The sequence below is a fragment of the Notothenia rossii genome (assembly GCF_949606895.1).
Source record: "Notothenia rossii genome assembly, chromosome: 8".
Classification (NCBI taxonomy): Eukaryota; Metazoa; Chordata; class Actinopteri; order Perciformes; family Nototheniidae; genus Notothenia; species Notothenia rossii.
This window is the reverse complement of record NC_136906.1, coordinates 74,285,174-74,297,256: the sequence shown is the minus strand read 5'-3', so window position 1 is coordinate 74,297,256 and position 12,083 is coordinate 74,285,174. Positions and strand designations below refer to the sequence as shown.

The window sequence follows — 12,083 nt, the reverse complement described above, 5'->3', positions numbered from 1 at the left end:
GACGCTTTTATCCAAAGCGACTTACAATAAGTGCATTCGACCAGGAAGATACAACCTTTAAGAAAACAGAATCATATAAGTACATCAGGTTTCATAGAGCCAAACATTTCAAGTGCTACTCAACTGGCATTTAGAAAGCCAGCCCTTTATTAGTATATAAGTGCTTTGTTAGTAATTCTATCGCTCGAAGTGGAGTCTAAAGAGATGAGTTTTCAGTTTGCGTCGGAAGATGTGTAAGCTATCTGCTGTCCTGATTTCAATGGGGAGCTCATTCCACCATTTTGGAGCCAGGATAGCAAACCCACGTGTTTTTGCTGACGGGAACTTGGGTCCCCCTCGCAGTGCGGGTGCAGCGAGCTGTTTGGCTGATGCAGAGCGGAGTGCACGTGCTGGGGTGTACGGTTTAACCATGTCCTGGATGTAGGAAGGGCCAGATCCATTCGCAGCATGGTACGCAAGTACCAGTGTCTTGAAGTGGATTCTAGCAGTTACTGGAAGCCAGTGAAGGGAGCGGAGGAGCGGTGTGGTGTGGGAGAATTTGGGAAGGTTGAAGACCAGACGAGCCGCTGCATTCTGGATGAGCTGCAGAGGTCGGATGGCACATGCAGGTAGACCAGCCAGGAGGGAGTTGCAGTAGTCTAGGCGTGAGATGACGAGAGCCTGGACCAGAATCTGCGCTGATGTCTGGGTCAGCTGGGGACGTATCCTCCTGATGTTGTAAAGCGTGTATCTGCAGCAGTGGGTTGTAGCAGCGATGTTTGCAGTGAAGGACAGTTTGTTATCTAGGACCACACCCAGATTCCTTGCAGTCTGAGTCGGGGAAACAACAGAGGTGCCGATGTTGATTGTTAGGTCAAGAGTGGGACAATCTTTTCCCGGAAGGAAGAGCAGTTCAGTCTTGTCAAGGTTGAGCTTGAGGTGATGAGCAGACATCCACCGAGAGATGTCTGCTAGGCAAGCAGAGATGCGTGCGACGACCTGGGTCTCTGAGCGGGGAAAGGACAGAATTAGTTGGGTGTCGTCAGCGTAGCAGTGGTATGAAAAACCATGCGGGCTAATGACAGACCCGAGCGAGTTTGTGTACAGGGAGAAGAGGAGGGGACCAAGAACCGAGCCCTGAGGGACCCCTGTAGTTAATTGACAAGGGTCGGACTCGGACCCTCTCCAAGTAACCCTGTAGGTGCGGTCGTTGAGGTATGAGGTGAGGAGGGAAAGTGCAGTGCCTGAAACTCCAAGTTCTTGGAGAGTGCGAAGGAGGATCTGATGGTTCACCGTGTCGAATGCAGCAGACAGGTCCAGAAGGATGATGACAGAGGAGAGGGAGGCTGCTTTAGCAGTGTGCAGTTCGTCAGAGACAGCAAGGAGAGCAGTTTCTGTTGAGTGACCTGCCTTGAAACCAGACTGGTGCGGATCCAGAAGGTTGTTCTGATGGAGATAACAGGAGAGTTGTTTAAAGACAGCGCGTTCAAGTGTTTTAGACAGGAACGGGAGGAGAGAGACGGGCCTGTAGTTAATAACATCAGACGGATTGAGAGTGGGTTTCTTAAGGAGAGGGTTTACTCTTGCCCTCCTTGAGACTGTTTGGAAAGTGACCAGAAGTTAGAGAAGTGTTGATGAAATGGGTGAGAAATGGTAGAATATCAGGAGCGATAGTCTGAAGGAGGTTTGAGGGGATAGGGTCCAGAGAACAGGTGGTAGGACGGGCAGAGGTAACGAGGGTAAGAACCTCACTTGGAGAGAGAGGGGAGAAGGAGGTCAGTGTGTGGGTGAAGGGAGGGTCTGGTGACCCAGCGGTGAGTAAAGGTGAGTCAGAAAAAGAAGAGCGAATATCATCAACCTTTTTTTCAAAGTGGTTAACAAAGTCGCTTGACAGAAGGGAGGAGGGGGGAGGTGCTTTGGGGGGGTCCAAGAGGGTGGAGAAGATAGAAAATAGTTTTTTGGGATTGGAATAGGAAGATTGGATCTTATCTTGAAAGAAAGTGCTTTTTGCCTGAGAGATGGAAGCAGAGAAAGAGGAGAGGAGAGCCTGATAGGTTAGGAGGTCGTCATGGTGTTTGGATTTCCACCATTTCCGCTCTGCTGCCCGAAGGATGGTTCTATTAGCACGCAGTGCGTCATTTAGCCAGGGAGCAGGAGGGGACTGACGAGCCGGCCGCGATGTGAGAGGACAGAGAAAGTCCAGAGAGGATGAGAGAGTCGAGAGGAGAGTTTTTGCAGCAGTGTTTGGAGGCAGGAGTTGGAACACTTTGTACATCTTTTCTACATGAATATGTGTCCCCGGTGTTCCAGGGAACTCACCAAGTGTCAGAAAACACAACCCTCTCTATTTTCCTCCATACCCAAATCTCTTAAAAAGGGGCTGCAACGGATCTGATACAGACTGATCCAGATTTGAACACTTCTATGACGTCACAGAAGTGGCGCTACGGCTATTGGGCCATCTCCACCAATAAGGAGGAGACAGCCACGGACATTGCCGTTGGAAAGCGCTGGAGACGCTGTAGTACATATGCCAGGCCTGTAGATGGTGCTGTTCTCACAGAATCAGCCCATGCAAAGACAGTGTTAAATTGAGCCAAATGAGGAATGGCTAAAATGCATGATCTGTTTAGTATTTTGAAAAATAAAAAGTATAAATATGCCTTATATAGGTATGGCCCTACACTATATTATTCAAATATAGCATAACAGGTCCACTTTAAATTGTATTTTCGGATCCTGAACGAGACCGCCGCCAGATCGCGTCTCCCCGTTACCTGCAGAAGGAAGCCATGCACGCAACCCAGCCCCGCTCTCTTTAACTCCAGGCGACTTTCTGCCGCTTTCCTCTGTGGTGCAGTGCTGATCGTTTCACCATGGAGGAAAGCACTTCACAAATTGCAGTACCCATAAGGAGCTGTACAAATGTCGCGGTTTTTGCGTGGCTGTGTCTTTAGTTGAAAGCCCAGAGGCGATCTGCTCATCTCTCAATAACAATAACATGCTACAAAGAGGCGGACTGGCCATCGGTGGGTTCTGGAGAATCACAGAACGGACGGTCGTCATTATTATTATTATGCCGGTTAAACCAATTATTTAAATGTGTTTTTAACGGCATCATGTAAGTTGCGCTGACAGGTGAAAGAGGTCCACACACAGCTTCCCCGCCGCGAGGCTCTCCCCCCCCCCCCCCCGTTGACAATTCACGAGCGTCGGCCGACTGGTCTTAATTTTTCTCCTACGATGTGAATCAGGTAGTAAGAAACCAAGAGGCTGCTGTTTGTTTTGAGTAGACAGTACTTGGCGTCATTAAAGATAATCACTCTGGATTTAATTCATAAACATACAGTGGAAATATTCCGTGGTCATGTTTCCAAAGCTGTTCCTGAATATATTTAGGGATAAAATGAGATGGTCTTCACCCCGTAGAGCTAACTCAACATTTGTTTTATCTTAAACCCTCAGACCACAACCACCCGACCAGTCCGCTGCTGTCTCAACCTCCAGAGCTGTCCGAGGAAGCCAGTCTATCGACATCCATGTTTGTAGCCACCAACGCTGTCGGTGAGTAAAGGATGGGCTGCTGTGCCAGGGAGATGTTGAAAAAATAACCAATTGATCGTTTTGTGGCAACAAAAAAAAATACAAATCAGTGCAACATTTGTTTTTTGCCCACATTCTTCCTTGTCAAAACCTGGTGCCTACATTACCCACAATGCACCATTCAGCCTGACATGGTTTTGCATTATATCCATGTCATCAATCACATTGATGTTGTAACTACCTGAATAAACTGTCTTCACATGCTGATGTTTTGTTTATGGGATGTGTTTTATTTTCTCTACCTTTTAAAGGTGATGGCTACAGCAGTTCAGACTCCTACACCTCAGACCAGGAGCCAATCACAAGACAACGGTCAGTATTGATTTACTGACATGTCTTTGTGTCGTGTATACAAGCATCTGTTCCTGTTATTATTTTTCCAATCTGCTCTGATCAATTTCATTGTAAACAGATTAGGGAGAATTTATTCATATCTTGCCCCGATAAACATTCCTGTTGTCATCTTTCAATATATTAATATATATAAATAGTTATCACGCTATAAACCGTATTTAATTTAGTCTTAATTTACATCATTTAACGTCATATTCTGTTCTTGTACATATCATATTCTATTGACATGTATAAAGACTTTTTGCACTACTTTTTATTTTGTATTTTTGAATTTGATTATATATGTTGCAATTGTTGGAGGAGCTCAGAAGCCTGTACTACGAAGCAGGATTTTCGCTTAGCCGGCTAACTTCCGTTCCTACGACGCTGGTTCTCTTTTTAGCAGGCTAGATCTCCATGGTAACTTATGCTGTGCCGCTAACCTGCCCCGGAGCAGGTTAGGTTGCAGGCTAAGAGCTCAACTCAGTGAAAGCACTGCCTGCTGACCAATCAGAGCTCAGTGTGCGGAGTTTAAAGCGATCAAGTCATATTACAGGAGAAAGGAAATACAGAAAAGCTGCAGTTGCAGGAAAGACGGCCGGCAAAAATCCCCGACTGTGTGAACGTGAACATTAATAGAATATCACCTCCCATCTTCAGAGCAATCTGACTATTATAACATTAGCGTTAAGAAAGCTTACTTAAATATCTGCCACAACATAAGTAACCGGATCAGAGTAACATTAAGTACAGTCCGCGGCATATCACATCATAATGTATCATATATTTCCTTATCTGAGTCAGCTGAGCCGTATCTGGCAGTGCAACACTCACAGTGCCACATACTGCATGCAGAAGTATTATTTTAAGGAACACATTAAGTTGACGAAACACTGGAGTCAAATGTAATTAAAGTCAGATCCACTCGTGTCTTAGACGGGGCAGTGATATCATAAACCCGTTAATGTACGTATTCAAACACTTTTTCTGTTACCAGCTGTATTCACCTTGCAGGTGCAACTATGTGGCTTTTATCCTGGATAAAGTGTAACCAGCGTCGTAGTACCGTTTAGCGACAGCGCGTATGTTTTGGATTAGGCCAACCGGCTAACTCAAACATATCCAGGTTAGGTTGAACCAGCTTCGTAGTACAGGCCTCAGGTCAGAAGAATGTCATTGCCATTTCTACACTGTAGCTCTGTGCACATGACAATAAAACGTTTGTATTTTAATTGAAGAAACATATTTGTGTCCAGGTCTCTGTCGGGGACGTCTCCAGAAGCTCTGAAGGTGGTAGCCCCCCCTCCGCCGCCCCCCCGCCCGCACCCCTCACACTCTCGCTCCTCGTCTCTCGACATGAATCGCACCTTCGCCGCCGTAACCGCTGCAGGACAACCGCCATCTTTAGCCATAACTTACCCGCCCGCTGTGCCTCCGAGACCCCTCCCCACACAGGTGAGAGGGACAGAAGCACTCAATGATGCAAATTCAAAACCCATCTCTTCGCATCTGTCTTCCTTGTTAACTCATTTCCATCACCTAGTTTCCGTTCAACATTACCATCCCTTCAGTCACATGCTTTTATCACATGGCAATACTTATGTTGATGTGTAATGTTTTTATAATTTTTATGCTATGACGTTTGTATACATTTTGATTTGATTTGACAGAAAAACATCACCCAACCTATCGCATCGTCAAAATTAATTAAAAAAGATGATATAGGGTTATATGTATTGTGATCTGTATAACGCCCCGTCCACACAGCAGCTTTAAAAAAAATCTTCCAACGCTTCTCTGCCCATTGACTTTGAATGGGGGTGACTTCACTTTCCCTCGCTTTTCGCCGAACTGCATTGTGGGGAAGCAAAGCGAAGATTTCCAGAATTTTCAGGATTTTCAGGATTCAAAAGTTGAGCAATGTTCAACTTTTGAAGCTGAGGTGGAAGCGTCAGCCAATCAAATCCCGTTTATGCAAATCTGACAGTACAAGCGCTAGCCAATCAAACCACGTGTAAGCTGGGAGAGACATACCGCAGTTCATTTCCTCATATTCCAAACGAGAAATTACGGTAGCAAATCACCCGGTTCTTTACGACCAGTAACTATTTACCGGGATACAAACCGGAGGAACCAGGCATGGAGGGAGGTGGCAGACACAGTGGGTGAAACTGGTAGGTTTTCGCCTGTTTGGGGAGTTTATATCCAGTTTACTTCGTTTTAATATTGCTATTGCTTTGTATGTCGGGGCGGGAGATTCATGTGATTGGTTGTTGGTCGCGTTGCTCGCAAAAAATCCCCAAGCTTTCAGACACGCCCACCTCCAATGTTTTCAAGATTTTTTCAAAGCTGCTGTGTGGACAGGGCGTAACTATACTATGCACCGTGCGCCTTGTCTGTATAGCATTTTATTGAATTACTTGAAAGAGAAAACTCTTGTATCAAGTGTGATTTTACTCATGAAGGCCTTCACCCCTCCCCTCCCTCTTTTCAGTCGTCAGCACCACACACCGGGCATCGTTCGGAGGCTGAGGTTGTTCCAGGCGGCCCTGCGGCGCTCACCACCTCCACCTCCCCCCAACAGATTCCCCAGCAGCCCAATTTCGCCGACTTCAGTCAGTTTCAGGCCTTCGCTGCGACTGACCAGCCTTCCAGCCTGCCGGAGGACGATATCCACAGTGAGCCAGGACAGGTAGGTGTGTGTGTGAGTGAGTGTGAGTGTGTCCACCCCTTATTAAACCCTAAAGTGAAATTGACATCTGCTGTTTTATTGAAAATTACATTCAGTTTCACAACAATGTAAATACAAATTGCATTAACAACAAACTAGCTGGGGTGTAGTTGTCCTAAGAAGAAAATACATTTGATGAATGTCCAAAATGATGACCCTTTTTTAACTTCTCTGAGTATATCTTTTTAATTACATTGTGACTGTTCTTTTCGTAATGGTCGCACAATCCCTTGCATGTGTGGGAAAAATTAGACGCATAATTTTAAAGTTGAAACCCAAAGTGTTTCCCATTGTCTGTGTTCGTTTCAGAGTGTACCATCTGATGTTTTTCTGTGTCTACAGGTGGAGAAGCCTTCAGAGGGCGCCGGCCCTATAAGAACCGTGAAGAGTGACGGCCAAGTAGATGAGAGAGTCCCAGCCACTGTCAGCTCCGTAAGTCAACATATTCTTCTATTAAACATGAACTGAATATATTAACAAGTACTTACAACAATACTTACCAACCATTAAATATATCATTAAACCAAAGATATTCAATATACCATTTACTTTTGTTTCCCCGTCAGGCCAAATGTTCTGGGTCTGGTCCGTTAGGCCCGCCTCCCAAACCTGTGCGCCGGAGGTTGAAATCTGAAGACGAGCTGCGACCGGAGGATGAGGCGCCCGGTCCGCAGAAATCTAACGTCATCGCTGCCGTCCTGGCCACTCAGCCCTCCATCCCCAGGTAGGACATTCAGTTAGTCTGTGAACAAGAGCTTTGGAAGGACTTGGTAAACTTAAGTTAAGGTTAGCATTTTCAAAAGGGGGGTTTGTTTTAGCATGAAACACTTGAAATAACTAAAGCACCTGTGTCAAACTCAAGGCCCGGGGGCCAAATCAGGCCCTTGGTGGATTTAATTTCGGCCCACTGGATAATTTCTAATTACTATTAGATCTGGCCCGCCGGTATATTGCACACACACCTTCACTCCATCCTGAGGGTCTCCTCAGCTCAGAGCCTGACCCCAAACATTGATGACCTTGCACCCAAGATGAGATGCCAAGTATCTGCTTGAACTGCATCACAGAGCAGCACACTGAGTTGAATGGATGTTTCCTTCTGCACTTTCCTTCTCACGACAACAGGGCATGTTTGGTTTTCCTTTGAGGGAAATGTTTTTTTTGAAGCTGTTGTTGTCCTGTGGAAAAATGTAATCATATAAGAAATGACTCTGGAAAAGCTGCAGATAGAGCCATAAGAAATGAATGCAACTGATTATTTAATGTTTAATGTTGTTTTTATAGGCAATCATTTAAGCTTTGTTAGTTCCAGGTTTAATATGTGCAATAAGTTCATTTCAATAAGTTCTGCAATAAACATTGAACCAGTCTGGCCCTCGACTATAGTACCCATTTCTTAATTTTGGCCCACTGTGTATTTGAGTTTGACACCCCTGATCTAATGGATAAGTTAAAAAAGTAAGTGAGGTCAAAGATGTGTGTATCTCACACGGCGCTGTCACTTTAATTCATGTACCTTTGTTATTCATGTTCTATTATCTTTGTGTTTTGAAATGCCATTTTATAATATTAATGTTTTCCTTTTTTGTAGAGCACTTTGAATTGCCTTGTGTTGAAAGCTGCTATATAAATGAACTTGCCCAAGTTGTTTTTCTTTTTGTCTTTTTAATCCAAAGGTATGTGTATTTTTGATTTCAGGTCAGTTGGAAAAGACAAAAAGTCGATTCAAGCTTCTATCAGAAGAAACAAGGAGACGAACACAGTGTTGGCACGACTTAACAGTGAACTGCAGCAACAGCTGAAGGTACGCACAATCAAAAATAAATAACAATATGACTCTCTTTCAGGCTGGGAAAAGAAATCACTTCTAACTTCCTCTCATTCTCCAGGACCTGCTTGAAGAGAGGATATCCCTGGAAGTGCAGCTGGAGCAGCTCAGACCGTTCTCTCATCTTTAACCAACGTGAGGAGGAAAACTCTGCTGTAGTTCATCTGAAGCGTGGCTGTACCCCCCCCCCCCCCCCCCCCCTCCCCCCTCCACCCTCCTCTTCCTCCTCCCACCATCTCAGCTTTCCCTGGAGGCTCCGGCCGGCTGCAGGGTGCTCCGTTAAAACTCCTACTCTCCATCACACACATTAATCATAAACCAGAAGCAACTGAGAGCACAGATCCACCAACAGGAGGAGGCGGAGGTGGAGGAGGCGGAGGAGGAGGAGGTGACGGAAGCGTCGGGGGGGGGGGGGATTTACACAAACTGGCACTTTTCAATTTTTTCTCAAAAGAGAGTGAGGACGACTGAGTGGCGGACAAAACTGCGAGTGCCGTCTGAAGACAAAACTGTTGGTGTCTGATCACTTTGTGAATGACTGAAGAAGAAAGGTGTGTGTGTGTGTGTGTGTGTAGCTGTGTTCCTGTTTAGTGATTACTTGAAGCTAGCACCAATGTGTTCATTCTGTCTTGGGGTACGGACTCTCCCACACCAAACTCCTTTTAAAATCAGGCACATTTTAAAGAGCGGTGTCGTATTTCTGAGTTGTCAAAGTAATACTTCTTCACTATTTTTTTTGTTATAGAAGATCCATATCATTTAAATGGAGCCTGTGATTAGCTCAGCTTAGCAAAGGCTAGCTTTGAGGCTTTCAAAAAACATCTACACCAGGAGTTTGGTGAGGTCCGTCTCCATTAAAACATACTGTGCTTCTTCTGAACAGGACTTTGTGTGTGTGTTTGTGTGAGGCCTTCCACGGCTAAATCATTATGGTGAAGGCTTTTTTTGTTTTAGTTTGACACATCCTGTGACATGAATTCAGCCCCTCCCTCTTCTTACTGCCCCCTTGAAGTGTGATGTGTGTGTGTGTGTCTCATGTTACACAGTGTTGGGTTTGATGTGAATGAATGGTTTAAACTTTATGCCAAATGACTGAACTCTGCTCTCTCGCCTCTGTCTGGGCTGTGTTTTTAAAAACAGAAATGCAACCATTTTTTTCTGTCCTTCCGGTTTCTCTCGTGTGTAAACGTCTCGGCTTTCTTTTTTAAACATTTCAGTTGCTTTTTACCATCTTTTTCTTTCACATGGATGACCAGTTCAAAACAGACATTCACTCGAACGGTTTGAAGGTTTTCCAGCTGCTTGACTGCAGGGGGCTAAATGTATGAATAATCTTTCTTGTGATCAGCAAACAAACACGCATGCACAGATCTAGAGTTACAGATAAAAAAAACTCAGCGGTTTTCTAATCGGGCAGTCGGCACTATGCAAGTACGGGCGATCCATCCTCACAACTATACTTAGCTGTTTGTACTATGATAGTAGCAACTGTGTGAGCAGTATACTCTGGTTTTTGTATCGTAGGTCTTCCAGAACACCATTTACTGTACGTTTGTGATTCAATCGGCCTTTTTTTCTTTCCCTCCGGAGCTCCCCCTCTCCCCCTGCTCCAGAGGGAAGTCCAGATCAGTGTTTTATCAGGGCACTTTCACCCTACATGTGCGAGATGTGACCATGGCTGGGTGTAGACGAAGCTTACTACAGACGGAGACCAGTCGACAGAAAAGGAGACCTGAATGACCCAACTGCACTTTGAACCTAACCCCCCCCCGCTCCTCCTTATTTGTATTTTTACTTGTTACATCCCTCTTCCTGCTTTCTTTTAACTCTTGCATGTTGTCCTTCATGCATATTTAAAAGAAGAAGAATAATGAACCACTCATTTGATTTCTTCACCTTGGAAACTGTAAGGGTTTTTGTGCCAGTACCCTAAAAGTCTTGTTGGGTTAATTATTTTTTATAAGTGTTTTGTCCCCGGAGCTTCCTGTGTGTCTGAAGAATCTGTGTTCTTCTCAAAGCCTTACTCCCCGACTGGCGTTCAGGTTTCCTCTGTGGCGGACTGACCTCTCCTCCTTGTCCTATCAAGGCTCGCCTTCTTTTTTCTGCTGTTGAGGACGATGGTGTGCGTGTGTGTGTGTGTTATATCGTTTCCAGACCTGGAACTAATACCATTTGAAACCCTATTAAAATGCAGGATTGATTTATGTTAGCTAGCACAACAGCTCCCAGATCATCCTTTAAACCCCCAAAGGCAATCCAGACAGGCAGAAGCAATCACCTCTTGAGTCTTTGATGGGATTTTGAATGCTATTTGCTCCCAGATCTGTGTTGTATATTGTATATGATACACACTTTTGGACTCATATGTACATTTGCATTAATTGCTGACTAACAGCGAAAGAATATTCTATTTAATTCCTTCTCTCTTGGCTGTGGGATCCTAGATGTTTAACTGCATGGATGTACTGTATCTCTGCAGAGTCAACTAGCAGCTGTGTGATTTTTACACAAAAATAAAAACGGCACAATATTTTAACCGCTGTTCTCCTTTGTTGTTTGGCTCTGGAAAATATTTTCTGTCTACAGATCGTTTAATGAGAAATTAATGGTAGGGTAGGTAATTCACTTCAGAAACCCTTTTTGTTATATTCCATGGAATGCTCCTAACAGGGCTGTTTCTAGCTTTTGGGGGGCCCTCGTCTTTACACTTTTGTAGCTATAATGAGGGGATTCCGAAGCATTTGAGATGATCTGTGGAGAATGATGCATCAATCTGTTACACTTTAAGAGGGAAAACAGGCTAATTTCTCGAAAACCAAGCAATTGAAACTTGCAAAAAATTATATTAAAAAGGTAGACAATAAGGCTCCTCTGTCAATAAATGCAAGAGATGCAGCATTTTCTCAACTGTCTAACATTTTTCATCTTCCTCAGACATCACTCATTGGGTGACAGCCCAGTAATGATTTGGACTTTATTACCCCAAAAACACAAGCCACAGCTTTGCTATCACTGCAGTTTAGTTGTTTATATCCTACATTTGATTTGTAAGCATATAATGCTTCACCGAACACAGGAGGGGGCTTGGCTGTCTTCAAATAAAGACATTTGAATTCTCCCCAAATATATTGAGGCTGAATCTGAACTTTCAGCTTGGGGGCCCCCTAGTGGCCGCGGGGGCCCTATGCATCTGCATAGTCCGCCTATAGGAAGAAACGGCCCTGGCTCTTAACATCCAGATAGCAATGAATATATGAAATGCTTTGCCAATAAAAACATTTCATCTGTGGAAGCCGTAGCGCTGTAAAAAGCACGACCAATCATCTGAGCCGGCCCGGCTAAAATAACTGGATGGCCCACCTGCCTGTCAGCCTTCCATCTGTGCACAAACTTATCTCGTGCCCTCATTGGTCATGTTTGCGTTCGTATGTGTTGGAGGAGGGGCTCTGTAAGGAAGTCTGAAGGAAGGGGCAGATTTTTTTTCGGCTGCGTACTTTCAAATTCTTGCGCACTCCATTCCATTCTTACCTACCGTACCTTTAAGGTATGATATGAATACACACCTTTTGCCAAAATGAGAACTTTTTTGGGATGTTTTACACTTTCAAA

General features: G+C 44.6%; 2 protein-coding genes across 2 annotated transcripts in view; one reads left to right on the top strand and one right to left on the bottom strand.

Annotated features, from left to right (window-relative positions):
- The window catches only part of reps1 (RALBP1 associated Eps domain containing 1), a 26,442-nt gene extending 15,432 nt beyond the window's left edge, over positions 1-11,010 (top strand). The window contains exons 11-18 of the mRNA XM_079646322.1: positions 3,409-3,543; positions 3,834-3,894; positions 5,172-5,370; positions 6,410-6,607; positions 6,989-7,078; positions 7,213-7,370; positions 8,345-8,450; positions 8,536-11,010. Of these exons, the coding sequence (XP_079502448.1) occupies positions 3,409-3,543; positions 3,834-3,894; positions 5,172-5,370; positions 6,410-6,607; positions 6,989-7,078; positions 7,213-7,370; positions 8,345-8,450; positions 8,536-8,604 (1,016 nt within the window). The 3' untranslated portion in view covers positions 8,605-11,010. The remainder of the gene's footprint in view (positions 1-3,408; positions 3,544-3,833; positions 3,895-5,171; positions 5,371-6,409; positions 6,608-6,988; positions 7,079-7,212; positions 7,371-8,344; positions 8,451-8,535) is intronic.
- On the bottom strand, positions 28-3,165 carry LOC307016932 (uncharacterized protein). The gene is made up of 2 exons (XM_079646321.1): positions 1,067-3,165; positions 28-986 (listed from the first exon to the last, which is right to left on the bottom strand). The coding sequence occupies exon 2, from the start codon at positions 931-933 to the stop codon at positions 178-180; it is 756 nt and encodes a 251-aa protein (XP_079502447.1). The 5' UTR covers positions 934-986; positions 1,067-3,165; the 3' UTR covers positions 28-177.
- Positions 11,011-12,083: the final 1,073 nt, after the last annotated feature.

Excerpts from the sequence above, each read along its gene's own strand:
- LOC307016932 (XM_079646321.1), bottom strand. The coding sequence starts at position 933 with ATGTCTGCTCATCACCTCAAGCTCAACCTTGACAAGACTGAACTGCTC.